Here is a 27,739-nt window from a genome sequence, read left to right as displayed (position 1 = left end):
CTCTGTCGTTTGGTTTATTGCAGTTTTGCAGTAACTATTTCACACCTTCGATCCTGCGCAGCATCGGGTTTGAAAGGGGGTTGCTTGTCCCATCCCTGTCTTTCCCACCACAAACATATGGGTGTCTACTCAGAAGTAACTCCCATTGTGTTCAATGAGGCTTGTCTTTCATGTTTACTTCCTTTCTTTTTGAAAGTAATTAATTCATAGCTTTGCTCCTTTGCAGCATCGGGAGCTTCAGGGGAAAGGAGGTTAGGAAAAGGGCTGGTTGGAGGCAGGGCGCTTCAAGTATTCTCAGGGCTCCTAAAGGCTCTGAAGTGCTTCCCCAGCTGTAAGGGAGTAATTAATGGGGAGCCTCGCTCTATCGCAGCATCGGAAGCTTTAACGGAGGGAGAAGGTGTGTTTCTGTAATGTTTCATGCTGTAAGGAAGTAATTAATGTGGGTAAGGGGAGAGAGTGCTTTTGTGGACACACAGGAGGAAACCTCCCAGGAATTTATAGAAAGAGAAAGGTTGGGGGAGAGTCGGGGGGGGGGCTCTCTTATTGGTTGAACAGCCTCTGCCAGCCAGACAATGTTCACTCCAAGCACCACCACAACCACCACCCTGGAAGTATGTTTTGTGAAGTGACTTATGATGGTGCAGTGTACTCACTCGTGGAGACCTGCGCAGACCAAAGCGTATCAAAGCCGATTCCTAGGAAAATCCAGATGATTCTCAATTCACTTCTCCTTCTGTTGTCATGGAGAAACCCCCCTGGGCTCCCTTTGCAGGGAGTTCCAGAACCTGGGAGCAGCCACCGAGAAGGCCCTCTCTGGCATCCTCACTCAGCAATCGTGCCTCTGATGACAGCAGCCTTCCCCCGAAAGTTTTAAAACCCAGGAAGACTTGTATGGGAGAAGGCGGTCTTTCAGGTAGCCTGGTCCCAAGCCACTTAGGACTTGATAGGTCAATACCAGCACTTCGAATTGTATCCTGGAACAGACCAGTAGCAGCGGAGCTGTTGTGACGAGGGAGTCACATGCTCCCTGTAACTGGCTGTAGTCTACAGACTGGCTGCAGCATTCTGGACCAGCTGAGGTTTCTGAACATTTTTCGAAGGCAGCCCCAGTGTGTTATAGCACTCCAAATGGGATGTAACTAAGGCATGCGTGACCGCGGCCAGATCAGACATCTCTAGGAATAGGCACAGCTGGGGCACTAGCCTCAGCTGCGTGTACGCACGCCTGGCCACGTAAATGTGAATGTGGTAGTGTAGGATACTACTGGACCCCTGGAAGTAACTGGGCATCGGTACATCTCTAAGAAGTATTTGGCTTAGTCATGTATTTTGGGTGGGTTCAGGCTTGGTCTTCAGGGAAGAAGCCCTGGAAAACCTACAGCTCACCTCCCCTGAAAACTATATTCCCTGGCCAAGGAGGGGCTATTCCCCAGGTGAACCAGGTGAAAGGAAGTGGCAAAGGGAGTGGACTGAGGCTCCCAGAGTACACTAGGGGGAAATACAAAATAGAGGCCTGCAGAGAAGAAAAGACTGGACCATGAGCAAAGCTGTGAGGAGGGAGCAGCTCTGGTGGTCCCAAGGGAGTGGGTGAAAGGCGGAGCTTCCTACCATAAGAGAACATGTACCTGAAACCAGGGAAGTAATCAGTCGAGGCTTGTGGCTCCGATATTGCTGGGGTGGTGAATCTGCTCTGGGTCTCAGTCAGAACCAGTCAGAAGGTGTGGAAGCACCTTGGACAGGTCTTTTAGATTTCTGACTGGTTCTGACTGAAACCTGGAGTGGATTTCCCACCCCACTGACATCGGGCCCACCAGCCTCCACTGGAAGCAACCATCCAGTATTGTTTAAATAAAAAGTACTTACCCACTTACCTGGTGGTCTATCTGTTTACGGCACCCATGACGAAGGTTGGATTTGATATACTCCCACCAGGGGACCTGCTGATAAGTAGCCAAACTTGAAATATTACATGGTCACGTTTCGACAGTTGTACCATCTTTGAAGTGCTAATATATTTGGTCCATGTATATTGACATAATCCGATGAAAAAAGTCCTCCTTTATAATGGTAAAGCAATGGATTTTTTCTCTTTTGATGTATCTTTTAACATGGAATTTTAAAAGTTAAATACAAGTGATCTTTCCAGTAAAATGTATTCAGCATTGAATGCCATTTTATCTTTGAAGATTTTTTTTTTTAATCTTTATCTTCTCAAGGAAGCAAGAAGTGTGACAGGAAGGTGTGATTTCTAATTTACACCAGAGTTCTCAACAAATAATGATTTTTCACACCCTGTTATTGCTCCTTAGCCAGCGGGAGGAGCTGCGTGGCTACTGTTGTCATAACTAAATCAATCCTACCGCTACAGTTCTCAAAGACATTGCATCCTTCTAGAGTTTTGGAATCAAATAGAAGAATTTCACACAAATTATGCTATACGAAGACTAGAAAGATCCCAGGGGAATATGTAGAAATTTGCTTTATAGTGCCTAAGGGTGCAATCCTATGCATGTTTAGACAGAACAAGTCCTCAACTCCCAGGGGCATGCTGGGAGTTCTATGACTTTGTCTGTCTAAACGTGCATAGGATTGCACCCTAAGAATGTGTAGGGTGGGGATTAGCCAGTTTTGGTTTCCACCTAAAAATGAGAAATATTTTTCCAGCTCTGTGCTAGATCATTTCATTTTTTAAGGATATAAGAAACCATTTGATGAGGTAAAGTTGCCATGTCCTACACTTTTAAGGCCTACATGTCTAATTATCTGAGGCACTGAGCTCAGATACAGCCACACTAGCCTGGTTCATATGTAATCCTGCACTGAGCAGGGGGTTGGACTCGATGGCCTTGTAGGTCCCTTCCAACCTACTATTCTATGATTCTATAATGCTAAACCATACTTGAGCTATGCAAATGAGCCTGGGGGAGCCTTGGGTCATACATTCCCCACTGTGCATCTCTGATGTGGTTGCAGAGTAGAGAATAAAAGCATCTGCTTCATGGTTTAAACTAGCCATGGTTTGGACTTGCATCCAAACCTGGAACTGTAGTTAGTTTAAACCATGGTTTATTGAAACAAGCCAAGACCAAACTGTGGCTCATCTAGACTCATTCACATAGTGTTAAACCAGGGGTATGGAACCTCTTTCAGTGTGAGGGCTGATTTCAATTTCAGAGATGTTCTTGGGCCGTATTCCAGTGTGGGTGGGGCAAACCGGGTGGGGCCAAAGGCAAAAACACACAAAACCCAACCAGAAATGCCAGCATATTTTAGCTTAAAGCTCTTACTGCCAGTATATAAGCCTTAGGAGAGGCACACCAACCATTTACATTGGGAAATAACTGTGCAAATGCCAAGAAACCACCAAGCAATTGGTGGCCTATTGGCGGTTGGGGGGAAAGGGAGTGGGGCCAGTTGAGGAACCCCAGAAGACTGGATTAGGACCCCATGTGGGCCAGATTTGGCCCACGAGCCTGAGGTTCCCCAGGCCTGTGCTAAACTATGATTTAATGTTATGTCTGAACCAGGCCAATGGCCTCTTGCCTTGTTTGTCCACTGCCTCCCCCACCCCCATGCAGTGATCCATCTGAACAACACCGCTACTGCTGTTTGGGACCACGTCTCAAGTCCAGTTCCCTACCCAAGTTCCTATGGTATTTCTCAGATCTTTTAACTGGAGTTGCAGGGAAACGCATCTGCAAAATGGCTGCCTGTACACCTGTCATGAGATCAGTTCTCAGCGCTCTGGATGGGTGCACCAGTTTAACTGAACTGAGGTTTGACTTGAGCTCAGTTGCAAGCACCTGCTGCTCCTGGCAGTCAGCCACTTGGCCAAATGTGCTGGCTTATGGACTGCCTAGGCCAGGGTTAGGCCATTTATGGCCCTCCAGATTTTTGGCCTACAGCTCCCATCCACCACTGTTGGCTATCCTAGCTAGGGCTGATGGGGTTGTCGACCAAAACATCTGGAAGACCACAAGGGTTCTCCTGGAGGAAGTTGACCAAGAAGTTAGTCATGAAACATGCAATCCACTTTCACCATTGCTGCTTGAATAAAAGGTTTTAGACCTGTGCTAATCTGTCTCATGAAAGCAAGTGGACATTTCTGCTTTGCAGAGACCTGAGAAAACTGGTTGGTAAGAGGGAGCAGGGCCCCTTCGTAGTAGCCCTCAAGGTAAAGCTAAGTGCAGTGGTCAAATCCTGAGTGACCACAAGGAGGAACTGGACAGTGGCTGTCCTGAACTCCTCTTGCTGCTAGCTCCATAGGACCAGACCCATAGAAAAGTCTGCCTAGAAACACCTCAGTTTGTTACATTTCCTAGAAATTGCTTGCATTGTAAGGTGCTACTGAAAATGACTTCACAAAAGTGGAGTGTGACTTTGCATTTTCTCCCTTTTTCTTATTGCTCCCATTGGACCAAAGTATGTACTTGACTAGCTTCTTCATGGAGCAGAGTGGGTTAATGTGTTCAGTTTGCTATAAATATTTATCTGAGAGACCCCTATTTTTTATTCCTCCCCCCACCCCTTTTTCTGTAAAATGTCAGCCATTTCCTGATGAGCATAGTGGTGATGAATTTCACACCTTTCTCATATCTGTGTGGAAACCTGGGTGTTAATGGTGTGGGATCTCGGAGTGTTTCTGTGTTATAAAGAATGAAGCTGCCTGTTCAGAACAGAGGAAAACAAGACTGGAATACTAAGAGCAGGTGAAAAAGCCATCGTAAAACTGGCTGCTTGCAGCCAGCAAGAATGCAGTGTGTAAAATAGTTTCATATTGGAACAAATTGTGTTCAGGTTGGAGTGTGGACCTATCTTGCAAAGAATACTTGCCATACAGGTGTTTGGGGCAAAGGAGGAGTGACTCAAAGATTATACACTCTGTAGTGGAATTTACCATCACTGCAGATGAAGATGGAAGGTTGGTCAGTTGATCAAGTCTGCAACTGGTTGCTGCAGAAAAACTTAGGGGACCTGGTTCCTAAATTTCGTGGTAAGACATTTTTAGTGTGTAATTGATTTAGAGGATAAGTATTCTTCAGGGTGGGGGATAGGGGAGGAAATTCTCTTGTACCCCACAACCTAAAAACCCTAGAGGTATATTGTATTGTTTGTCATGTAGCTTTCTATTGGAAATTATTCCTTTTGATAAGTAAATGTTTGCTTCCTATGTACATAGTAATAACACAGTAGTGCTGCGGATGGTTTGTGGGTTTTCATCCTAGGAAAAGTTTTCCTTTTATTTCCGAAACAGCCTTAGTACTAAAACCATTTTTTGAAATACCAGGGCATAGCCATAGAATATTTGAAGTAATTGTTAAAGAACAGTGCCACTGAGCACGTGTAGGATACATTTTCATCCCCATTAGGAAACCACAACCTAATGGTGGAGAGAAGAGTTCTTAGGACAGCAGAGACTGCCTTAGCCAGTCTCCAGTCTCGGCACCGCTCTTTTGAGCCCTGGGTGCCCACTGCATAAGAACGTCAATATTCTAGCACAGTTGAAAGGGGACAGTGTGTAGCCCAATCGATTGCTTGTTACAGTTTACACAGAGGACTTGTCTTCTATAGCTTCAGAGAAGCCATTTATGCCTCCGGTATTGCCAGTTGCCTTTGAAACATCCACCTACTTGCAGCAAGGGGCAATCGAAATGTAACAATCCCTTGATTCTTCTCTTAGAGGAAGAAGTGAGTGGAGCTGCTCTCTTGGCTCTTAATGACAGGATGGTACAGCAGCTGGTAAAGAAAATAGGGCACCAGGCAGTGTTAATGGACCTGATTAAAAAATGCAAGCCGAAGGCCGTGGAGTCAGCGTTTACATGTGAACTGCCCTGGTCTGAGTCGCAAGGAGTAGCCAGCCGGTAAGCGTGTGCAGAACGTAAGCCGAAAGAACAGCGATCCATATATATTCCACTCAGAATGGTTCTCGGTTTTAATGCCAACGTTCATTCATTTTTATACTCACTTAGGGAGCAATCCTATGCATGTTTAGGCAGAGAAAAGTCCTACAACTCCCAGCATTCCCCAGCCAGCATGGCTGGCTGGGGAATGCTGGGGGTTGTAGGACTTTTCTCTGTCTAAACATGCATAGGAGTGCGCCCTTAATGTTTCAAAAAATGTGAATTTGGAAGCTCAGAAGAATATTAATGAATGTTTATTGCTTGATGTTCCTGAATGTGAACATAACAAATAAACATCTCTCCGGTGTTTATAGAACACTTTTGTTAAGTGCAGTTTGATCTAGTTTTATGCATTATATTGTGTCACACGTGTCTAATTTCCAAAATTAACAGTGCTTAGCTTGAGCCTGCCTGAAAGTGGTCAAAAAGGAAACAAATGCCACTGGCTATGTGCTGAATGCTTTTATCTGACCACTGAGTGCCTTAACAGGCTTCATAGACTTTGGAGTAAAAAGGAATTGCTTTCAGGACACAGAGTGCAACTTTCAGGCAGGCTCAAGCCTGAAATCAAACATGTGTGACAAGTTGCATTAGATCACAAGGATTTCTGATTCCCAAACAACAGCATCAAGGAAAGAACTCCCCCCTCCCAACAATATATTGCCAAAAAAAAAAAAGGCTCTCTGTGTGTTTGTGTGTGGGGTAACTAGGAGTGGGTATTTATGTGGAAGGATCAGCGAAGGCTGGTGTCTCCAATGTTGGTGAGGTGGTGAATCCACTCCAGGTTTCAGTCAGAACCCCTTTAGAATTCTAACTGATTCTGACTGAAATCCAGAGCAAATTCACCACCCCACTGACATCACAGCCACCAGCCTCCCCTGGGAAGGACAATGACCTCCATAGACCTCTGGTAGTCAAAACAAGTTTCTGGGCTCAGAATTCTTGTTTTCTAGGTGTGCATCCTTTGTACCAGGTTCCAGTTGGTGGAACTTGGGATTCTAGTAAAAACAAACAAACTCGATCTTGTGAGCCTGAGTTCTGCCCACCTCTGGCCTCTGTAATGTGGACAGCATAACTAGAGACTAGTGGAATTCTTCAGCCTGTTATTTTTTGTAGCCACAAGAATGACAGACATTAGGTTCCATGATTGTCTTATGATTCAAATATGTCAAGATGATTCAAGCAAAAAAAATTATCTGAAGCACTCTGGGAGAACTATTTTGACTATAAGCAGTGACATCTTTTTCTTGATGAAACTCATGCATTTCTGCAGAGATTAATAGGTTTCACTAATGTAGTCCCTAATGGGGAATTTGATGCGCTAAATAAGTTGAATCTCATGTGAAGGGTCAAGGGAGCTAATCGTTGTTGGTGCTTTTGGTTTGGCTTTGGTGACACAGAGACTTGCTGCAAGGTAACCACATAGATCAGCAGCAGTCATTTGAATCACCTCTTCTGTTAATTGCTTGCAAGTTTTCCTTGGCCAGAGAGAATCATGCTGTTTAAGCCATATGGATAGTTAAGAAGTGTCTTTGAAGTACTGAATGGGTTGGATCTAAGAGATGCCTTCTGTGGATGGAAGGGCTCCACTCACAGGAGGTGCCTCTGCCTGATTTTTAGGGTTTCCCCTCCCCTCACACCACAGCTCATTTGATCCAGCAGGGTCCCCAACCCTCTGTGTAGCCTTTTCAGGGGACTGGAGAAGATGCTGTGTGTGGAAAGGAGGGAACGGGGAAGTCCGCTTCCATCTCCCAGATGCATGCGCCTAAATCTAGATCCAACCCGAGGGCTTCTGCTTTACCTAGTTTGAGTTATTCTTTTGGACCAACAAGGCAATTTCTATGTCTGCTGAACTGTGGTCATATTTTACTCTTTGTAGGACTCCTGGTATTCAGTTAACTGTGGAACAGATGAATTGTTTCTCTCCTAATGAAAGCTCTGAGGATGGATCCGTTGACCAAAGAGTTCTCAAACAAAAGTGAGTTTATGGCAATTCTGCTAATTCCAGATACAAAGAAATGATTATGCCAAGAAGACCAACTGTCAATTATGGATGGGTGAGAAATTTCTTGGGTTCACATTTTAAGATTAGCCAAATCACATCCCCCAGACCCGAATGTAATTTGTGGTGGGAAGTCTGTATACTACTGAGTTTACTATGAGTTTGGGAAAAAGAAAAGGGAAATAAAGGGGGAAAGCATTGGAAAATGTGCACGGAAAAAAAATGCATACATTTCTAAAATGCACACTAAATGCTTTAGTCAATGGGTATATCTGTACAAAAATGCATACATTTGAAAAATGTGCAGAAAAATATGTATGAATTTCTGTCCAGGGGAAAAAGGGTTTGCATGGAACTGGGATGGAACGAGCCTGGGAATGGAAAACTGAAAACATGAACAGGCTTGACAGATTTGTCCATCCCTACTGACAATATAAAACACACACAAGATCTTGTGTTTACATTATTATTACTTTAAGGGCACAATCCTATGGGGATAGGCGGCTGCCTCCGAACTCAGAGGCGACCACCTATCCAATGCAGGGCAGGAGAAGTGCAGAGGGGATCGTCCCCTCCGTGCTTTGGCCTCCCTGCATTTGCGGCTAGACAGCTGATTTCGGCTGTCTAGCCACGGGAAGGCAGAGCGGGGGAAGCGGCTGCCGGACAACACATAGGAAGTGTCATACCAGCATTTCTGCCTTCCCCACCCCGGAACACCCTGTTTTCACCGCTCCGCACTCCTCTTCCAACCGCAGAACACAGGGCTGTTCCAAGCTGCCTGCAAGGCAGTGCAGGGGGAGGGGGGAAGGTTGGTTCCCAGAAACTGACGTATCCTATGGCCATCTAGCCACTGACTAGAAGCCATAGGATTGCTCCCTAAATGTCTTAGATGACAGTGGTATAATTCCTAGAGGAAAAGAAAATATTTATATGCAGAGACCTTTTGGGAGTTTCTGCATATAAATCAAGAATATAAGGAGAAACAATGGGTAGCACTTTCTGTTAAAATAAAGTGATCAGAAAGTGTTCCCCCTACATCCACTGAAGATCTGAATGATGGAAAATAAAATAGTCACTACTTATCTCCATGGCCGATCTCATGGGAGGACTAGTGGCTTTGTTGAGCTGGATGATGCCTTGACCCTCACAGGTTCCTCAGTCGTGCTGCTTGGCAATGCACCAAATCCATAATGTGGATACAGAGGGCTTAATCAGCTTCCTGTCTAAGCTCTGTATGCCAGAACACAGTGGCTTCCTATAAAGCAAAATAAACTAAAATGCATTTTTGTAATTCAAAGGAAAACATAATTTGTATACAGGTGGTTTTTATACATGCTGTGGAAATAACATTAGGTGTAGCTCCTATCTTTGGGGTATAAAGAATGGTGGTGTAAGCACTTATTATAACAAGGGCTGACTTGCCCTTGATTAAACTGGAGTAATTGGCAGGGCTAGCAGAAGTCCATGGGGAAGTATGTTAGAACGTAAAGAGCTACAGATAATTGTTTCTACTTCCTTTCACAGAAAAAACATGACACATGTTTTAGCAAGATACAAAGCATTGCAATGGACAAATTCATATATGCTGCCTGAGTTTCCTTATGATGTCAAATGCATATTAGCAGAGAGGAAATGCCCTGACCACAGTATGAGAATCAGGATAATTGAATTCTTGCAAGCTGACATGACAAAGTACCTTGAAGGATCCCTGTAAGTAAGGCAGTTTTTAGCATTCTGCCTCATGGGAGAAATGTGGTGTGGGGTGAATTACCATAAAGATGATAAATTGATCTCTGCATGCTGTGAACTTTGGTTTTAAGAAAGCCTGTTAAGAACAAGGCCTAATTAATATACATATTTGTGGGTGAACAGAACTCGTGACAGGATGGAGAGGCCAAGAGGGTATCTTGAATCCAGCTGTATGCTATGTCTAAGCTAAGACCATAAGAACAGCCATCCTGAATCAGACCAAAGACCTACCTAGTCCAGTATCCTGTTCACACAATGGCCAACCAGCTGCCTATGGAAACCCACAAGTGTTTCTGGTCAATGTCAATATTGCATGTGTTGATTCATGAGTCTGTTCTCTCCCATTTCCACACTGATGTGTGATTTTTGTTTTAAAAAATCCACATGAAGTTTGTATAGAAATATGTATTTAAATACATGTTTTGAATGCCTTTTCTCACAAAATACAAACACAAGAACACAGGAAGAGCCATGTTGAAGCAGAACAGAGGCCTATCTAGTCCAGCATTCTGTTCACACGGTGGCCAACCAGCTGCCTGTGAAAACCCCACAAGTAGGATATGGGTGCAATAGCACCCTCCTGCTTTTGTTCCCCAGTGTGAAGAAACGCCATGTAAATAACTGTTGTTCTGTAATGTTTTAGTGCTTTGCCTGGCCTCTGTGAGACTTCAGTGTATCTATATAGGCCTGAGACCTGGTGCTGTTACTATATCAAAGGCATGTTTAGTAGTAGTTGCTTGATGACAAGTTCTGAAGGGGGAGAGAGAGAGACAATTGCTTTTAATATTTCTAGATGGGGCATGGATCAGGTAAATCCAGGTATATTGCCAGCTAGGTGGAAAACAGTAGTTGGGAAATGATAGGTGACAGTTAAGGAGTTGACAGAGTTTCAGTTAGTCAGGTGGCGGTCTGTCAGAGGGGGAGTCAGGTGGTTCATGTGTGGTAGGGGATAGAAGGATTTGGAAAAGGCTGAGGAGACGGTAGATAGCTGAGGCCTGAATATTAAGCTATTCCTTGGCTCTGTGAGATAACCATTCATGGCTGTTGATGATCAGGAGTAGGAAGCAGGTGGTTGTGTTATGCCAGGAGGCTGCTCTGAGGTCTTACCAGAAGGTTACTCACGCAGGCATTAAAATCAGATAAACACTGCCCAAGTAACCAGTAGTACAACAGGAGGAGCTTTGGTGTCAGAGGAAGACTACCCACAAGTGTATTTGGCTGGGGTGGAACTTTAGGGAATTTGACCTGAAGTAAAAAAAATGCAGGGGCATTAAGGGAGCAATCCTATGCAGAGTGGCGGCTGCCTCCAAACTCAGAGGCAACCATCTATCCAATGCATGGCAGGAGGAGCGTAGAGGGGATCATCTCCTCTGCGCTTCAGCTGCCCTGCATCTGTGGCTAAACAGCCAATTTTGGCTGTCTAGCCATGGGACTTTGGAGCATGGGGTGGGGAGGCCGGACAACATATAGTAAGTGTTGTACCAGCACTTACGAACTCCCCGCCCTGCCCCCAGGAACGCCCCTTTCCCCCACTCCACGCTGCTCTTCTGAGTGCAGAGCTGGGGGACGATCCACACCGCCTACAAGGCAGCGGGGGAAGGAGTGCGGAGGCAGTTCTCTGGGAATTGACCAATCCTATGACCGTCTAGCCACTGTCTAGTGGCCATAGGATTGCACCGTAAGAGGCTGGTAGTAGCAAGGTCTTTTAAGTCCTTAAGAAGTGTCAGTAAACATTCTTTTGAAAACCCCAAAGCAAATAGTAATATTCACGTATGTACAAAATATTCCTTTAATAAACTAACTTGTTTAATGGCTCATCTTGTCTCTAGAGGTGGTGCCCATCTCACAGCTAAGCCTCTCATACCAAGCTACTAGGAAGTTTTAAAGTATTCTAACTGAACTGAAATGTTAGGAGAAAAGGGTCAGCTTGTGAAACTCTGAATTATAGTGGCAGGGAGTTCCTTAGAGCCTGAAATACAAACATTTGCTAAAAAAGAAGAAGAATCACCTTAGGTGCGATTGCCCAGTGAAGCAGCAGTAATCCCATACCAAGCAACAGATATACAGAGGCAGGGTGCCTCTGATAGCCATCATGACAAGTAGCCATTGTTAGCCGCATCTTATTTATTTATTTATTTATTTATTTATTTATTTATTTATTTATTTCATTTCTATACCGCCCAATAGCCGAAGCTCTCTGGGCGGTTCACAAAAACTAAAACCAAACAACACACAATAAAACAATTTAAAATATATAGAACATTAAAACCACAATATAACAATACAACCACAATAAAACCTAGCAGCAGTACAGGAGTTTAAAATACAGATTTAAAACAGCAAAGATAAAAATTTAGAAAGCTAAAATGCCTGGGAAAATAAAAAGGTCTTCACCTGGCGCCGAAAGGAGTACAATGTAGGCGCCAGGCGAACCTCACTAGGGAGCTCATTCCAGAGCCGGGGTGCCACAACAGAAAAAGCCCTCCTCCTAGTAGCCACCCGCCTCACTTCCTTTGGCAGGGGCTCACGGAGAAGGGCCGCTGATGATGATCTTAAGGTCCGGGCAGGCACATATGGGAGGAGGCGATCCTTCAGGTAACCTGGCCCCAAGCCGTTAAGGGCTTTGAATGTTAACACCAGCACTTTGAATCTGGCCCGGAAATGGACTGGCAGCCAGTGCAGCTGGAAAAGTACTGGCGTAATATGAGCTCGCAGGCCAGTCCCTGTTAACAATCTTGCTGCCCTATTTTGGACCAGCTGAAGTTTCCGGACCATTTTCAAAGGCAGCCCCATGTATAACGCATTGCAGTAATCCAGACGAGAAGTTATCAGAGCATGGATAACTGTAGCTAGGCTATCTCTGTCCAGATAAGGGCGTAGTTGGTATACCAGCCTAAGCTGATAAAAAGTGCTCCGTGCCACTGAGTTCACCTGTGCCTCAAGTGACAGTTCTGGATCCAAGAGCACCCCCAAACTACGAACCTGATCCTTTAGGGGGAGTGCAACCCCCTCCAGAACAGGTTGAATATCACCTAGCCGGGCAGACGAACCACCCACTAACAGTACCTCCGTCTTGTCTGGATTGAGTTTCAGTTTATTAGCACTCATCCAGTCCATTACCGTGCCCAGGCACTGGTTCAGAACAGCCACTGCCTCACCTGGTTTTGATGAGAAAGAGAGGTAGAGCTGGGTGTCATCCGCATATTGATGGCACCTCAGCCCACACCTCTGGATAACCTCCCCCAGCGGATTCATGTAGATGTTAAACAGCATGGGGGATAGAATAGAGCCCTGTGGAACCCCATGGCACAATTGCCATGGCACAGAGCAATAATCCCCCAGCACCACCTTCTGGAATCGGCCATCCAAGTAGGAGCGGAACCACTGTAGTGCAGTGCCTCCAACTCCTAACCCAGACAACCTATCCAGAAGGATACCATGGTCGATGGTATCGAAAGCCGCTGAGAGGTCCAGGAGAATCAACAGGGTCGCACTCCCCCTGTCCCTCTCCCGGCAGAGGTCATCCCACAGGGCGACCAAGGCAGTTTCCATTCCAAAACCAGGCCTGAAGCCCGATTGAAATGGATCTAGATAATCCGTTTCATTCAAGAGTGCCTGGAGCTGTCCTACAACCACCCGCTCAAGCACCTTGCCCAGGAAGGGGATGTTGGCCACTGGCCTATAATTGTTAACATCCTCTGGGTCCAGGTTAGGCTTTTTCAGGAGTGGTCTAATTACTGCCTCTTTTAAAGCGGCAGGCACCACTCCCTCTCTCAAGGAGGAATTTACAACTTCCTGGACTCAGCCGGACAACCCCTCCTTGTTTGATTTAATAAGCCATGAAGGGCAAGGGTCAAGCACACAAGTGGTCGATCGGACTTGGCCAAGCACCTTGTCCGCATCCTCAGGCCTCAGTAACTGAAACTCATCCAATAAAACTGGACCAGACGGTGCTCTGAACGCCTCTACCAATGGAACTGCATTAATGGTGGTGTCCAATTCATGACGAATCTGAGCGACTTTATCCTCAAAGTGCCATGCAAACTCGTCACAGCGTGCTACCGAGGGTTCCACCGTCTCTCTCTCCCTGGCCCAGAATGTAAGAGGCTGCGAACCACTCGGAAAAGCTCCGCCGGACGACACTGAGAAGATGCAATGCTGGTGGAAAAGAACTGCCTCTTTGCCACCCTCACCACCACAGAGTAGGCTCGATAGTGGGCTCTTACCTGTGTTCGGTCAGACTCAGCACAAATTTTCCTCCACCTGCATTCTAGCCGTCTCCCCTCTTGCTTCATTGCCCTCAGCTCAGGTGTATACCAAGGAGCTGGCCGGGCTCTGCTCAGAGGGAGAGGGCGCTTGGGCGCGATCATGTCAACCGCCCGAGTCATCTCTGCATTCCACAGAGCGACCTGGGCTTCGACAGGAGCACCAGCCATACCAGCAGGAAAATCCCCCAGAGCCCTCTGGAATCCATCGGAATCCATTAATCTCTGGGGGCGGACCATTTTAATAGGTCCCCCACCCTTCCACGAATCTTGTCCAATTCCCTTTTAAAGCCATACAAATTGGTGGCCATCACTGCATCTTGTGGTAGTGAAGTCCATAGTTTAACTATGCACTGTGTGAAGGGCTTCCTTTTATCTGTCCTGAATCTCTTACTAGGCAGACTGATAAACCCTGTGCACAGCAGTTCACAAATATTGGACTATCTTCCTAGCCACCCTCTCTTTGTGCTCACCACGAAACTACAGAGAGCTGGGGGGAGAAGCAGGAATGTCTCTCATCAGTGCTGGACTATGGAGAGGGTGTTTTTTATATTGCTGAATCTGACCTTCTCCAAATGGTAGTGCCAGTGAGAACTTAGGAGAGGGGATGTGCACAGCTGGGCATGCTACCCATGAGATCTCCTGTGGGCATCCTACCCTAGCAATATGGTGATGAGTGGATCTGGGCCTGCCTTGCGTTACAATGAAATATATAGGGAGGGACAAACTAGGAACACTGGGGTCTATTTGGGAATTAGTCCAATAGTTAGGAAGCACTAGTCTCTTTGCTGGGAAATGTCTAGGAAACACTGATGTGGGAGGAGCAGCGATCGTGACTAGTTCTTCATAATACCAACAGCCCAATCACAGCCCTAATGACACTAACAGTTGGGGGGCGGGCTTTTAAAACAGAAGCAGCAGTCTAATGCAATATCTGCAGCCATAGTAGTGCAAATGTGCATCCAGTTTGCTATGATCTTGTTATCAGATTTTAATTTGGGCCAGACTGACAAAATGGTGTTGTATAGGTGGAAGTAGTTAAGAAGGTGTGAAGAAGGCACCCAGGCCAGTCTGTGACATTTCTCCTTTTTCTTATTTTTGACACCACTGCTCTATTTGATCCTAGATTAAGGAGTATCCCTAAATGTGCAAGTTTTTACGTAAGAGGGGGCAACTGACAGCTAACTTCCTAGTTACTGCTGGGTGAGGTCATCCCATTTACCCTTTGCCTCCCTTTAGTTAAGTGTGTAGCATAAACAAGAGATGTGGCATGCAGGCAAATAATCCTTGAGTGGTCAAAGTATACAGTTGGGCCCTGGGTTCCAAATTAAAGTTAGTGATAAAGGGTGAGGAAGAAAAGCAGATAGATAGAATTCCAAAGAAATACAAGTTTATTTCCTAAACAACCTGCACCAGACAGACTTAAAGGGAGATTCCAAAACTTACATACAAGATCACCAGAGACGTTCCAAGACAATAAAAGGATGACAAATTTCATCAGGAGAAGCTGATTTTTAAATCCCTGTAGCATCAGGGGAGGGGGTTGCCCAGGGTGGAGAATCCTCCAATCTGAAGTGGTGGGACCATTTGATATGTTCAGCACATAGTCCCTGTTAGTCCTACTGGACCTTTTAGTGACTTTTGATACCATCAACGACAGTATCCTTCTGAGGCATCTGTCTGAGATGGGACTGGGAGGCACTGTTACACTCTGGTCTTTCTTGGAGGCACGAACTCAGAAGGTGGTGCTGGGGGATTCCTGTTCAACACTGTAGCTATTGGCCTGTGGTGTCCTTCAGAGTTCCATCTTATCCCCCATGCTATTTAACATGTGCGTGCACGCGTGCACACACACACACGAAACCGCTGGGAGAGATTGTCTGGAGTTTGGGGGTTTGGTGCCACCAGTATGCCGATGACACCCAACTCTATCTCTCCTTTCCATCTAAATCTAAGGAAGCAGTTTTGGTTCTAAATCAGTGCCTGATGTTAGTAATGGTCTAGATGAGGGCAAACAAACTGAAGCTTAATCCACACAAAACAGAATTGCTTTGGGTCAGTTGAAAGGCAGATCAGGGAATAGGCATTCAATCTGTACTGGATGGGGTTACACTCCCCCTGAAGACTCAGGCTTGCAGTTTGGGTGTACTCTTGGACTCGGCTCTGAACCTTAATGCCCAGATCTCAGCAGTGGCCAGGAGTGCGATTGTACAGCTGAGACTAGTGTGTCAACTGGTCCCAGTCCTAGAGATGTCTGATCTGGCCACAGTCACACATGCCTTAGTTACATCCTATTTGGACTACGTAACATGGTCTAGGTGGGGCTGCCTTTGAAAACTGTTCAGAAACTTCACCTGGTCCATAATGCAGCAAACCAGACTGTTGACCGGGGCTGGTTACAGGGAGCACGTGACTCTCTTGTTATAACAGTTTCACTGGCTACCTGACTATTTCTGGAAAAGTGCTGGTTATGACCTATAAAGCCCTATACGGCTTGGGACCAGGCTACTTGAAAGACTGCTTTCTCCCATATGAGCCTGCCCAGTTTTTAAGATCTTCTGGAGAGGGCCTTCTTTTGAGAATGCCACCTTCAGAGGTGCTTTTGATGGTGACCTGAGAGAGGGCCTTTTTGGCGGCTGCTCCCAGGCTATGGAACTCCTTCCCAAAGGAGGCTAGGTTTGCTTCCTCTCTGCTGTCCTTCCACCAGCAGGCAAAGACTGCTTTATTTAAGACCCTGTAAGTGGGTCTGGTGGGTTGGCTGCTGTTAATATTTTTTCTGTAATTGTAATGTTTTCATTGTATTTTAATATACTGTATTATTGTTTTAATCAATTTTAATTGTTTCTGTAAGCCGCCTTGAGTGCCATTTTTTGGTAGAAAGGTGGGATACAAATAAAATAAATAAAATAATTGGCAAGGAGGACCTGGGGTGATGGCCCATTAAGGCTTTACAATAAGGTGCACAAACCTGCAGCCCCCAAGGCTTTATCACACCCTGCCACTGCTGCTGAATTGCCCCCTGCCTTTATTTTACACTCAGTCCTCCAGAGATCCTCATGGAGATCATTCTTTTTCTGCTGCAGCAAGCAGCAAAGAAAGAGAAATATGTATCGAGATTGCTGGGGTGTGTGCATGTGTGCACGTATGCGTGCCCTTGCATGTGCATGTGCACATGTGCATACATGTGTGTATGTGCATACATGTGTGTGTTGCCCCTGACCTCCAACCAGCATCACGTGCAGCCCTCGGAGCTGAAAAGGTTGTGCCCCCCTGCTTTACATCCACTCAGAAAGTTTGAAGGAAGTGGTGTGAACTGACAGACATCGGATTGACAAGACCCATCAGAGGATACTCCAGCCTGTGTTCCTGGAAAGTGTGCCAGGACAACTCTCTCAAATGAAGAAGCTTGGTCACTGTGTGAAAGATAGGGGATTTTTTTTTTTAAGGGAAGGGCATCTTAAACTTGTCTTCTCCACAAAAGTGCCCTTTATGGTTGCAGATTTCTATTGACTTTGAACAAGTATTGTAGCAAATTAAAGACTGCAGATCTGATGAAGTGGGCTGCAGTCCGTGAAAGTTTATGCCAGAATAAATTTGTTCGTCTTCAAGGTGCCACAAGATTCTTTGTTGGTTTTGCCGCTATGGACTAACATGGCTACCCTCTGGACATGATCGACTTTGAGATTTGGATGAGGCTGCAAATATGCCTCTTTTTCTTACCTTATATTTATTTAAAATTATGTCTAGGCTGCCTTTAAGGGTGGAACCCTCACAAGGGTTCTTCATTATGAATTTCTTCATTATGTATATTTAAAGCTGAAACCTAATGGTAAGTTAGCAGAGTTGTCAGTTAGCTAAGGCCAAAGGCACGTCATATGGAAGGGGAGCCCAAGGTGCCGAGAATGCACTGTCAGCGCTTGAAGATGACGATGATGATATCTGCCTCTAGCACAGCAGCGAATTGAAACCTGATGTATCATTCTTTTCACATACACACACCCCTGCTTACTCACCTGGAAGTAGCACAGTCTCCTCCCATCGCCGACACCTGAGTGCTGGTCACTTCATTTCCTATCTGGATATGTTGGCAGCAGCAGTAACAACTGGCCTGGTGAGTGAGTGAGTGAGTGAGTGAGTGAGTGAGTGGCGAAGGGCAAGACGCTTATGTCCATCTGCTGGCATGCTAGAGCCAGATATATTAATATAAAAAGAGCTGAAAGCCTGTTGTGCTGTTGAGCTACCTTTCTGCATTGCAGCCTAAGTCTCCCAGTTGTTGCACAGAGCACTGAAACAATCTAACTTGTATACATGCATCTTCTGTGGACAGATACCCAACTACTCAGCAGTATAACGACGTTGTCAATGCACTGCTGCAGGCATACCCTTTTCTTCATGAGGATGGGGGTGGCTTTGTAAGTATTAAAATGAATGCAGTTCTGTGTTGGATGGTGTTGCTTTCTTGTATTCAGTACATAATTGAATTCAATACACATGATTATTTGAAGAGATTGAACTGAATTGAATTTTTAAAAATGCATTCTTCTTTTATTTTCTATATACCTGGTGTTAAATTCTATTCCATGATATAATGAGCTAAATGCAGTAACCATTTCACAGATAGTTCTATCCCTTAGAAGAATAGTTCTATCTATTTCCATGTGATATTGTGACAGTTTATGGCATAGCAACTTTGCGGATGCTAATTAGGCCCGAGTCTCTGTAGATCCTTCATGTAGATCCTTCCTTGAATTCCTGGCATAGCAATAACTTAAATTTGCGTCCAGCTTAAACTCACATTCAGGGCTGGTGTCAAGGTTTGGCATCGTCAGGCACTCACAGCTGACCACCAGAGTCCAGTGGCCCTGCTCCTGGCCCTCTTACCATTGCAGCCTGCCTGCCTCTCTCCCTCTGGCCTATAGAGAGAGAGCATGTAGGCATGATGGGAGCAAGGAGAAGGAGCAGCAACTGCTTCTGCTTGTTCACCCATTCCTTCTTTCCTCTTAGCCAGAAGTAGAAGCTGGATTCCGAGGCAGATGACAAATGAGTGGCTGATGGTGGGAGAGAGGATCTTGTCTGTCCCCCTCCCCCTGCATGGCACCAGTCATGCCCCGGCCAACACTTGATTGGTGTCAGTCAATCAGAGTTCCTGCCTCCATGGAGGGATCGCATGCCCCCTTCAGACCAACCATGATCACATTTTGGCTGGGTTTTGCGGCCCACACCCACATTGTCATCTACAGCACAGGCTATCTGGCATGCTGTCAGAAATCCCATCATATGTTTAGTTCCACATGACTGAAGAGTACCCCTGAGAGTTCCTTATACAGATGAGTACTGGGGTGGGAGTGAAGGGTCTTCTCAAAGCCCATAAAGTATTGATCTTGGCACCAGTGGTTTTCCATTTTGACATTTCCCTTATTCTTACACGTATTTCATAATGGTCTGCTTTCTCTTTGACCTCACTTTTTGACTGCTTATTACCTCATAAGCTCATTGTCCAAATCAATACCACTTAATAACCAGGAAATAATCATCTTATGATGCTATGAACTTGACTTCCATAGCCAAGTTACCAATAACTTTGGGGTTTCTCTCTGTTTTCAATGAATATTCCATTACTCACCCAGGACCTATGGAATGGGTTGGCTACAAATGTAAACAGAATTCTAATGTACAATAAGTTCACATATGCCTGTTCATTTCTCAGTGACAAAGCATGAGAATACTTGGCTGTGTGAGAACTGCACTGATTCTTTAGACTTAACGACCACACTGAAGCAGAAGCATACCATAATTATCTTGCATTTGAGATTTCATTATTTGTAAAACTAACTTGAAGTGAAGGCATTGCCTGCTATCTTTTCAAGGCAGTCACTCCATGTTTTATCAATAGGAATGGGCTGGAAAAAGTTCCTGTAGAGTTGTACTGGGGAAAAAATGTACAGGAAATATGTACTAAAGGTTCCTTTCCCACACAACAAGGGAATCGCCGATAACATACTCTGAAAGGATAGATAAGGCGCCTAGAAGACACTAACGGCTTTTTTTAAAAAATAAAAATGCAGTTTCTATGGAAACGAGCCCTTAAAGACCGTTTCAAGTACGTGCGGAGACCGATAGAAGATGATGAGCAGGTAGTGAGAAATAAATGCAAGTTTGGACACAGGCGAGGACATACCAGAAAATCTCCTGAAAATAGTGGTGAGGAAATCCAACCAGTACACACAAAAGTAAGAATTCAGATCATGAATTGATGGGGGGTGGGCGGGTGGAATAGAGAATATTAATTAATATGAGTTATATCTGTTCTTACTGGCTGTGCTTAAAAAGAGGAAGGAGCGCAACAATTGGTCCTTCCTCACTTGAGTTCTCTCTGACAGGACAAGCCCTTTTGACCTTTGGAGAATAATACAAGTCTCTGTTCCTCATTTCCACTGTCCAGTGGAGAGTCTATTGCTTAATCCTAAAAAATCTCATTGATTTAAATGAGACCTGCTTTCCAATAACGGCTTAAGTCTTCAGATAAGTTAACTTGGGCTACAATCCTATGCACACTTATCTGGGAATAAGTCCTATTGGGGATGACTTCCCAGTAGACATGCACAGGATTGCACTGTTAGGGAATTTATTTATTTATTTATTAAATTTATTAATCGCCCATCTGACTGGTCACCCAGCCACTCTGGGCGATGTACAACCCACCACAAAATAATTTAAAACAATAAAATTTTACCATATATATATTTTTTTTAAAATACCCTAACCCACCCCAAATGCCATTTCACAGCAGGAAAGTTTCCTATGCCCTCCTTTCTCTTGCAGCCATCTGTATTTCCCCCCAAAACATCTCTGGAGGTTCTGGAGATGGGGCTTTCTTGAATAATGTAGGATGGAGCATGGTGGTGGGATGGTGGGAGAAGGGGCCTGAGAACATTCCTCCCATGAACTTCCTTAAGTTTAACATATCTGATTTGGGGCAATTCTCCCCTCCCCCAGTAGCCCGCACACTCCATCCAGTGTTTATCAAGAGGGTTCCTGACCGTCCAGATGGCTTTCTGGGGAGCAGAAGTGGGCAGGAAACTTTCTTTCCATAAACTTCCAAGCCAATGTGTTTAGGATTGGACATAATCCTAAACAGTATTTGACCGTAGTGACCCTTGCATAAAGAAGAAAATATTTTCTCTCTCTCTGTTGTATTACATTGTTAAATGTTTGCTGATAGACAGACATTCGTTTATGAACCTCATATCCAAAGGCCTCATTTTGTGTGCATGGAAACAAACAAGGTATCTTTGGATGCTACCATTGTTTTTATCATGGCTTTCATTGTTTTATTATGTTTACACTTTTAAATCTAGTCGTATCCTGCCTTGTGAGGGCTTTCTAAAAGGCGGCTTATAACTCCTTAAAATAAATACAAGAAAAATGTCTGCTGAAGATTTTGCAGCTGAACTGAGGGAGGGAGGGAGGGAGGGGAGGGAGGGAGGGAAGGAACACCAAAAGAACTGGAGCCTGGGTGGTTTGAAATGGTGGTGCTTAAGAAAAGAGGAGATGTAGATTCTTGGTCAGGCATGTGTGTTCTGTGTCCATATGCTTTTAACTACAAAGGTCTGATTTACATAGTTATGGCTAAAATTAAACTGGAAGGTCCCAGGTTTTTTTTGCCCCATTGACATGCTGCCCTTGATAAATATGATTAATTAATAAATATGATTAATTACATTGCACCCTAAGATGCTCAGCCAGTTTAGGTTAGTTTTAAAAAACTCAGTTCCCATTTTTCCCACATATGCTAATTCCGATCATCAGCTACGCCTGATAATTACCAGTTTTATTATCCTATAGTTACTGATGAGATTATATTTAGTAAGACTACAATAATCCTTTTTACCAATTTAGAATTACTAACTCTTCTTGAAGATCAACATTTAAATTACTTAATTGTGGTGACTATAAGAGGTTTGAGGACAGAGTCTTTCTCTTTTTTTAGTTTAAATGCAGAATAAACACTTGAAAACAGGCACAAAAGAACGTGTTTCTACTCTGGAAAATGATAAACAAGGAGTACTTTTTCTACCTGACTGGAATGTACATCAGGGTTCCAATTCTGAAGAAACACTCAGTGATAACTGTGGTTAGAAATTATATTTACAAGCAGAGAGATTCCTTTATCTTGTGTAAGAAATCAAAATGCCACAGCAGGAAGTGCTAGAAAGAAAATAACTTCTATAGCGAGTTTGAGATTGTGCCCAGATATTTTAATTTGGATAGCAGCATAATTTGTGAAAGTATTAAGGGCCCGGTTTGATAGAAAGATTTTCATACTTTGTTTTAAACCTTAGAAGACAGGGTTGTTGTTGTTTTATTGTAATGGTATGAGAACCCCTGAGAAATAACACACTTGTAAATCTTTTACCAAAATAAAATAGTTGACTAAGGCTGCAATCCTACAGTCTCTGGGAGGGTTTCAAGGGGCAACAGGATATAGCAAACCTTCTCTGCAGGCAGAGGACGACATCCGTCCATGGATTGTCCGCCCTCAGTTGCCTCGTTGGTGTGATAGCAGCAACTTCTGCTGCCATTAGCCCCTCAGTTTGACACTCCTATGGCAATAAGAGCCCAAGGAAAGCATTCTAGGGGTGCAGCAGGGCTGATCATGGAATGCTCTGGAATCTACCAGATCCAAAGCTGCCTCCTTCCCTAAATGACCCCGGCATGGGAGCAAATGTATATGTGATGTACTTATAATGGGAGGCAAAATAATTAAGAAGAGCAACCAGCAAGGGGGAAAAGTGTGTGTTAAAAAGCAGGGCTTTGTATCTGGCAGTTCCTTTCCCACCAATTCTCCCTGTCCCACCCAATTAGCAGATCTATTCATTCCTACTCAAAATTAAACTCTGCTAAGTTCAATAGGACTCACTCCCAAGTAAGTGTGTATAAGATTACTCCTTTTGGTGATAAACTGCAGTATAATCAGTCAAGACCATTCTCTTGGCAAAAATGCACCCTGCATTATAGTTAATGTTTGGATATTTCAACAGGTTAAGGTTATTTGCAATGAAGGACTTGATGTTGTGATAAACGAACATATTAACTGGTTTAAGGACGAATATATGAAAACCGAGAGAAATTGGGCAGAAGTGGATAAAAGGATGACCAACACTTTAGAAATAAGAAGAAAGATGATAAATAACAGGATACCTTTGAAAGAGGTTCTCAGACTGTTCCCATTTTTAAGGTGTCCATACCAGGTAATGGGTGTTTTCTTAGTAACTGCCTTGTACTGCATGACATAATTATTTGCATCACCATGTTTGTAGCATTTGTACAGGGGTTTTGGTAGGAAATCATATCCTGATCTAGTGATCACATAATACTATAGTAAGTAAAACTCTCTCCCCACAAGATTTCTTATTAATTCCATATAATCGTTCCCTGTGAGGCTAAATGTACTGTAGTCACTCTTACATCCCATAAAATCAACGGCACAGCGTTGTTTCGAGTGTTCTGAGAGAGAAATCATACAGTCCATTTGCAGGGGGAGTTCTGCTGGCACAGCATCCACCACATCAATTGCCTTGCAGTTTCACCGTAGGCAGGCAGGAGGTGGGGGTGGCTACCAGGGCTGGCCTCACCATTAGGCAAAGTGAGGCAGTCACTTCAGGCAGCAGCTGTGGGGAGGCGTTAGCAAGGTGTTGGAGGAGAGAGCTGTGAGCCATGCAATCTGCTCCGCACCCCCTAAGCTAGCCTGCTGCCTTCATGCGCAGTGGAGGATGCCAATCCATTGCTAGTGCTGAAGAAAAATTCAACTGCCAGCCCCGTCAGCTTTTGTACACGGAGTGGGAGAGGGTACCATCTTGTCCTTTGCCTTAGGCAGCAAAATGCCTGGGGTGGCTATTTTTCTACCCTCCTGCTGACTACAATGGAGGGAGTTAACTATGCCAGCCACATAGTTATTGCAGGAATTGACCATTTCTGTGGATGTGTCAGGGAAACAAAGGAACTTTGGATGTGGCGTATCCATGCCTATGCCCACCATGCTCCATTGTCCCTTGCTCTGCCGGTGGCACACCTACTCTGACAGAATGTTCTGCCAGCTTGTGGAGAGAATTCCAGTGGTGTCGCGTGCCATCCTACTGGTGCAGCAACACTTATGCTGCCTCTTATGGCCCCTCTGTCAGCTTTCTGGTAGGGCTTGGACTGCACCCATCATGTAATTGACTGCAATGGGTCTTAAGCCTAGCTTTGGAGTTGGGGCAGTTCTTTGGAAAGAAAGCTCATGGTCTTCCATGAGAACTTCCACTTAGGGGTTCTTTAAACTGTAACTAATGCATTTTCAGCTGAATTTTCTGAATTATGTTCCATTTTCCCCCTTTAGCTTTTTAGAGAGTTTCAGTTTCTAACTCACAAGGATATTTATAAGAAAACAATTGAGATTTTGGAGGCATATTCAGAGAACATACTGACTTCGAACTTGGTGGAGAATAGTCCAGTTAATGTCGTTCTACAAAAAAGTCTGAAACAGCACACGGAAGACGACATTCGGAAATGTTGGTATAAGCTGTTATGCTTGGGTTTTAAAACAGTAAATGGGCATGATACTTTGTTTAACTAGGGCATAAGCAAACGTTTTTCAGAAGTGCATTGAGAAATGGCTGCATGGTAGATTCTAAGTAGAATCTAAATGGTTTATTAACTGAAAAATGAAAGTTAATTACTCATTCTTGAAATATGTTTCTTACAAAAGTGACTAATGTGTGAAAAAAAAAATCCTAGGAAGTTATTGTCAAGAGTAGGGAAAACATCCAAATATAGAACATGCTGCTTTAGCCACAATTGCCTTTTAGGATTTTTCACTCGTCTAGCTTTAATCCTGCTTCCTGTAACTTTTCTTCACTTTTGCCAGATATGAAGATGACTGCCACATGTTTACTTTTGCCAGATGTTTTTGGAGAAGATTCTTCTTTGTTTGCTACTGTGAATGAGGAGGTATGTAGATGGCTAATCAGAGTGGCGGTGTGGTGTAGTAGTTAGAGCATTGGACTGGAACTCAGGAGACCTGGGTTCTATTCCTCACTCAGCCATGAAGCTCACAGGGTGACTTTGGGCCAGTCACTGACTCTCAGCCTAACCTACTTCACAGGGTTGTTGTGAGGATAAAATGAAGATGAGGATGACCACTATGTAAGCTGCTTCCAGTTCCATACAAGAGGGGGAAAGGCAGAATATAAATGAACTAAATAAATAAATATGGTGGCTAGCCTAGAGGCCAATTAAAGAAACATGCACATTTCTGGCCACACATTGCAATGCCCTTAGAAAGAGACACAATTGATAATGGTTGTCAAATTATTGTAAACGTGTGGAAGCCTTTCTCTTATGTGTTTAGTCTGGCTATAAAGTGGACTTTTCTGGGAAGAAAGTAACTTAATAGTAAGAACTAAACTGGGGTCAACAGCCCAGTCATATTCCCTATTATGTTATATATCATTCCATGAACTCTAGTCCTTTCATTACTGGGTTGGTTGACAAGCATCAATGAAAGGGCTGTTTACTCCACCTTTCATATGGAATGTCAGACTCAGTTATTGCCACCAGCTTCCTAGACCCTTAAAAACACTAGGGATAATAATCATTATTATTTACAGAAGCACCTCAATTATAGTAGGCAATGTAAATGAATAAAAAGTACAGGGCTGGATTCAGAATCTGTCTCCTGAGGATATCTGTAGGTTTCTGATCCAGTGGAGGAATCCTATTAGCCGAATGGAGGTGGTGATCTTTGTTGATGCCCCCCCCCCATCTGTTCTGGAGGGTTGGGGGACGCTCTGGAACATTGGGGAATGTAGTGCTGGAGTATGCAGGGGGAGTGGGGGTGGGGAGAGGGGAACAGGCAAAGATTGCCTCTCCACATTTCTGCTGGCAGGAGCATTTTGAGCATAACTCTGCTAAGGGAGTGCTCTGCCAGCAGAAAAAAAAGCTGGATCCAACCCAAAAGTCCTTGCCTGCAGACTTACAATCTAGATAAAAACATTAAACAAAAATCATGTATTTTATTTGTTGATCATATATTTCATGCTGGCAAAAGAAGCTGAATGCTTCTTTGCAATTTTGAGAGAATGATACTCATAACCTCTCCTCTTTAGCCAATACAAGAGATGCTAGGAATTGCATGTGTAAAAACTTGCTTTTGTTTTCCTAAACCAGGTGAAAGTGTCAACACCAGTGCTAAAAGTAAAATACCCATTTAATATAAATGTGTGTGAGTGTTCGCTATACATGGAGAAAGAGAAACTCACTCAGCTGGATGATTGTACAATGGCCTTGGCTGCTCTGCTGGCTTCTTATCACGTCTTTGGCATTCCATTCCCCCAAAAGCTGTACAATACGCTTAACTTTTTGAAGTCCCTCATCTTTGAAGTGAAATTTCCACCATTGCTTTCAGAAAAAAACAAGAGAATTGGGAAAATGTGAATGTATCAACACTGAATAATGCTCAATATGACTTGCGGGGGGGTGGGGGAGTTCTCGCTGTGAGTAATTCCTGGATTATCTGATATAATTTTGATTGGTTTCAGTAGAACACAATATTTATATCCCTGTATGGATTTATTTTTTTAAAAATAAAACTTTGTTTTATGGAGTGATGAGCAAGAGTTTCTATACTAACCTTTGGTGTTAAGAAAACAAATGTTCATTCCTATTACAAAGCTTTGACGATGTTAAAGTATGCAGTGTGATGTGGACTGTGTTTAATATATACTTTTTGCTTTTTTGATGAATGTCCTGCCCCTCTGGTTTCACAACTTTTTAGGATTTCCCTTGTATTGGCAGTACACATCAACATTCATAAAAACATAATGCAATTTGATTTTAAAACAATTCTTACTCACATTCCTGGGTAAAATACAGCTTCATTTGTAAAGTTTTTGGCTCTGCATCTAATGTATGAACGTTAGATTGTTGTATGGTTCCACCTTGACATGACTGAAGAAATTTACGTTCACAGAATAAACAGAATAGTCATAGAATAGGGGGGCTGGAAGGGGCCTATAAGGTTCCTCGATAGTTATCACAAGAGCCATTTTCAAAATAATTCTTAAAAGGCAAAATAATTCTTAAGAGTTGCCAAAGTCCTTTGAATCTCTTTTTCCAAAAGTAAAAGAGAGAATGAGGGTCTCTTCAGGTATTTTATGTGCCACATGGTCCAATCCTTTCTCTCTCCAGTAACATGTAAGTAAGTGGGCAGATTAATATGTTTACAACTCTCACTAGTGTCATTTACTAGAGTGTAAATAATCACACTCATCTTCTTTATGCACATTAGTGCAGGGCTGAACTATATCAAACCATTTTTCTCCACTCCACTAGCTTCTGAGAATACCAGGCATCATTGCTCACCCGTTTTATGCTTGCAGCCTTACAGGTTAGACACATTATCTCTGTCCTGCTCTATTGTAAAATGGATGTTCTCAGGATACTGTATTCTGCATCCAGTACCAAATTCTGCACTTGCACAAAACACTTAATGTGTTTTGAACATAAGAAAAACCATGCTCGATCAGACCAAGAGTCTATCTAGTCCACCATTTTGATCACAGAGTGGCCAACCAGCTGCCCACGGGAAACCCACAAGCAGGACATGAGCACAACAGCACCCTCCCACCCAGGGTCCCCAGCAACTGGTATGGAGATCACTCATTAGTACAAACCAGTTGCATGAAAAATGAGCCATACACAAGTTCTCCAACAAATTTTTTGGGCGTTGTAGATACAAAGCAGGTGCAATTCTAAATGTAAAAAATCTGAACAAAATATAAAGA

At 43.9% G+C, this 27,739-nt stretch overlaps 2 protein-coding genes across 2 annotated transcripts in view; both read left to right on the top strand.

The window, feature by feature from the left end:
* LOC146359526 (uncharacterized) overlaps positions 1-5,865 on the top strand; it is a 59,709-nt gene extending 53,844 nt beyond the window's left edge. The window contains exon 5 of the mRNA XM_084816445.1: positions 5,681-5,865. Within this exon, the coding sequence (XP_084672571.1) occupies positions 5,681-5,865 (185 nt within the window). The remainder of the gene's footprint in view (positions 1-5,680) is intronic.
* Positions 5,866-7,785: 1,920 nt separating this feature from the next.
* Positions 7,786-26,558, top strand: LOC146359525 (sterile alpha motif domain-containing protein 3-like). The gene is made up of 8 exons (XM_084831680.1): positions 7,786-7,878; positions 9,427-9,612; positions 18,244-18,328; positions 19,982-20,146; positions 22,958-23,167; positions 24,295-24,466; positions 24,823-24,905; positions 26,124-26,558. Exons 1-8 carry the CDS (start codon positions 7,811-7,813, stop codon positions 26,388-26,390), a joined length of 1,236 nt encoding a protein of 411 aa, XP_084687806.1. The 5' UTR covers positions 7,786-7,810; the 3' UTR covers positions 26,391-26,558.
* The last annotated feature ends 1,181 nt before the right edge of the window (positions 26,559-27,739 follow it).

This window comes from Heloderma suspectum, chromosome 1, assembly GCF_057233095.1.
Source record: "Heloderma suspectum isolate Gila_16-S chromosome 1, 16-S_ref, whole genome shotgun sequence".
NCBI classification, from domain to species: Eukaryota; Metazoa; Chordata; class Lepidosauria; order Squamata; family Helodermatidae; genus Heloderma; species Heloderma suspectum.
The sequence above is the reverse complement of the archived record's forward strand: the minus strand, read 5'-3'. Positions and strand labels throughout refer to the sequence as shown.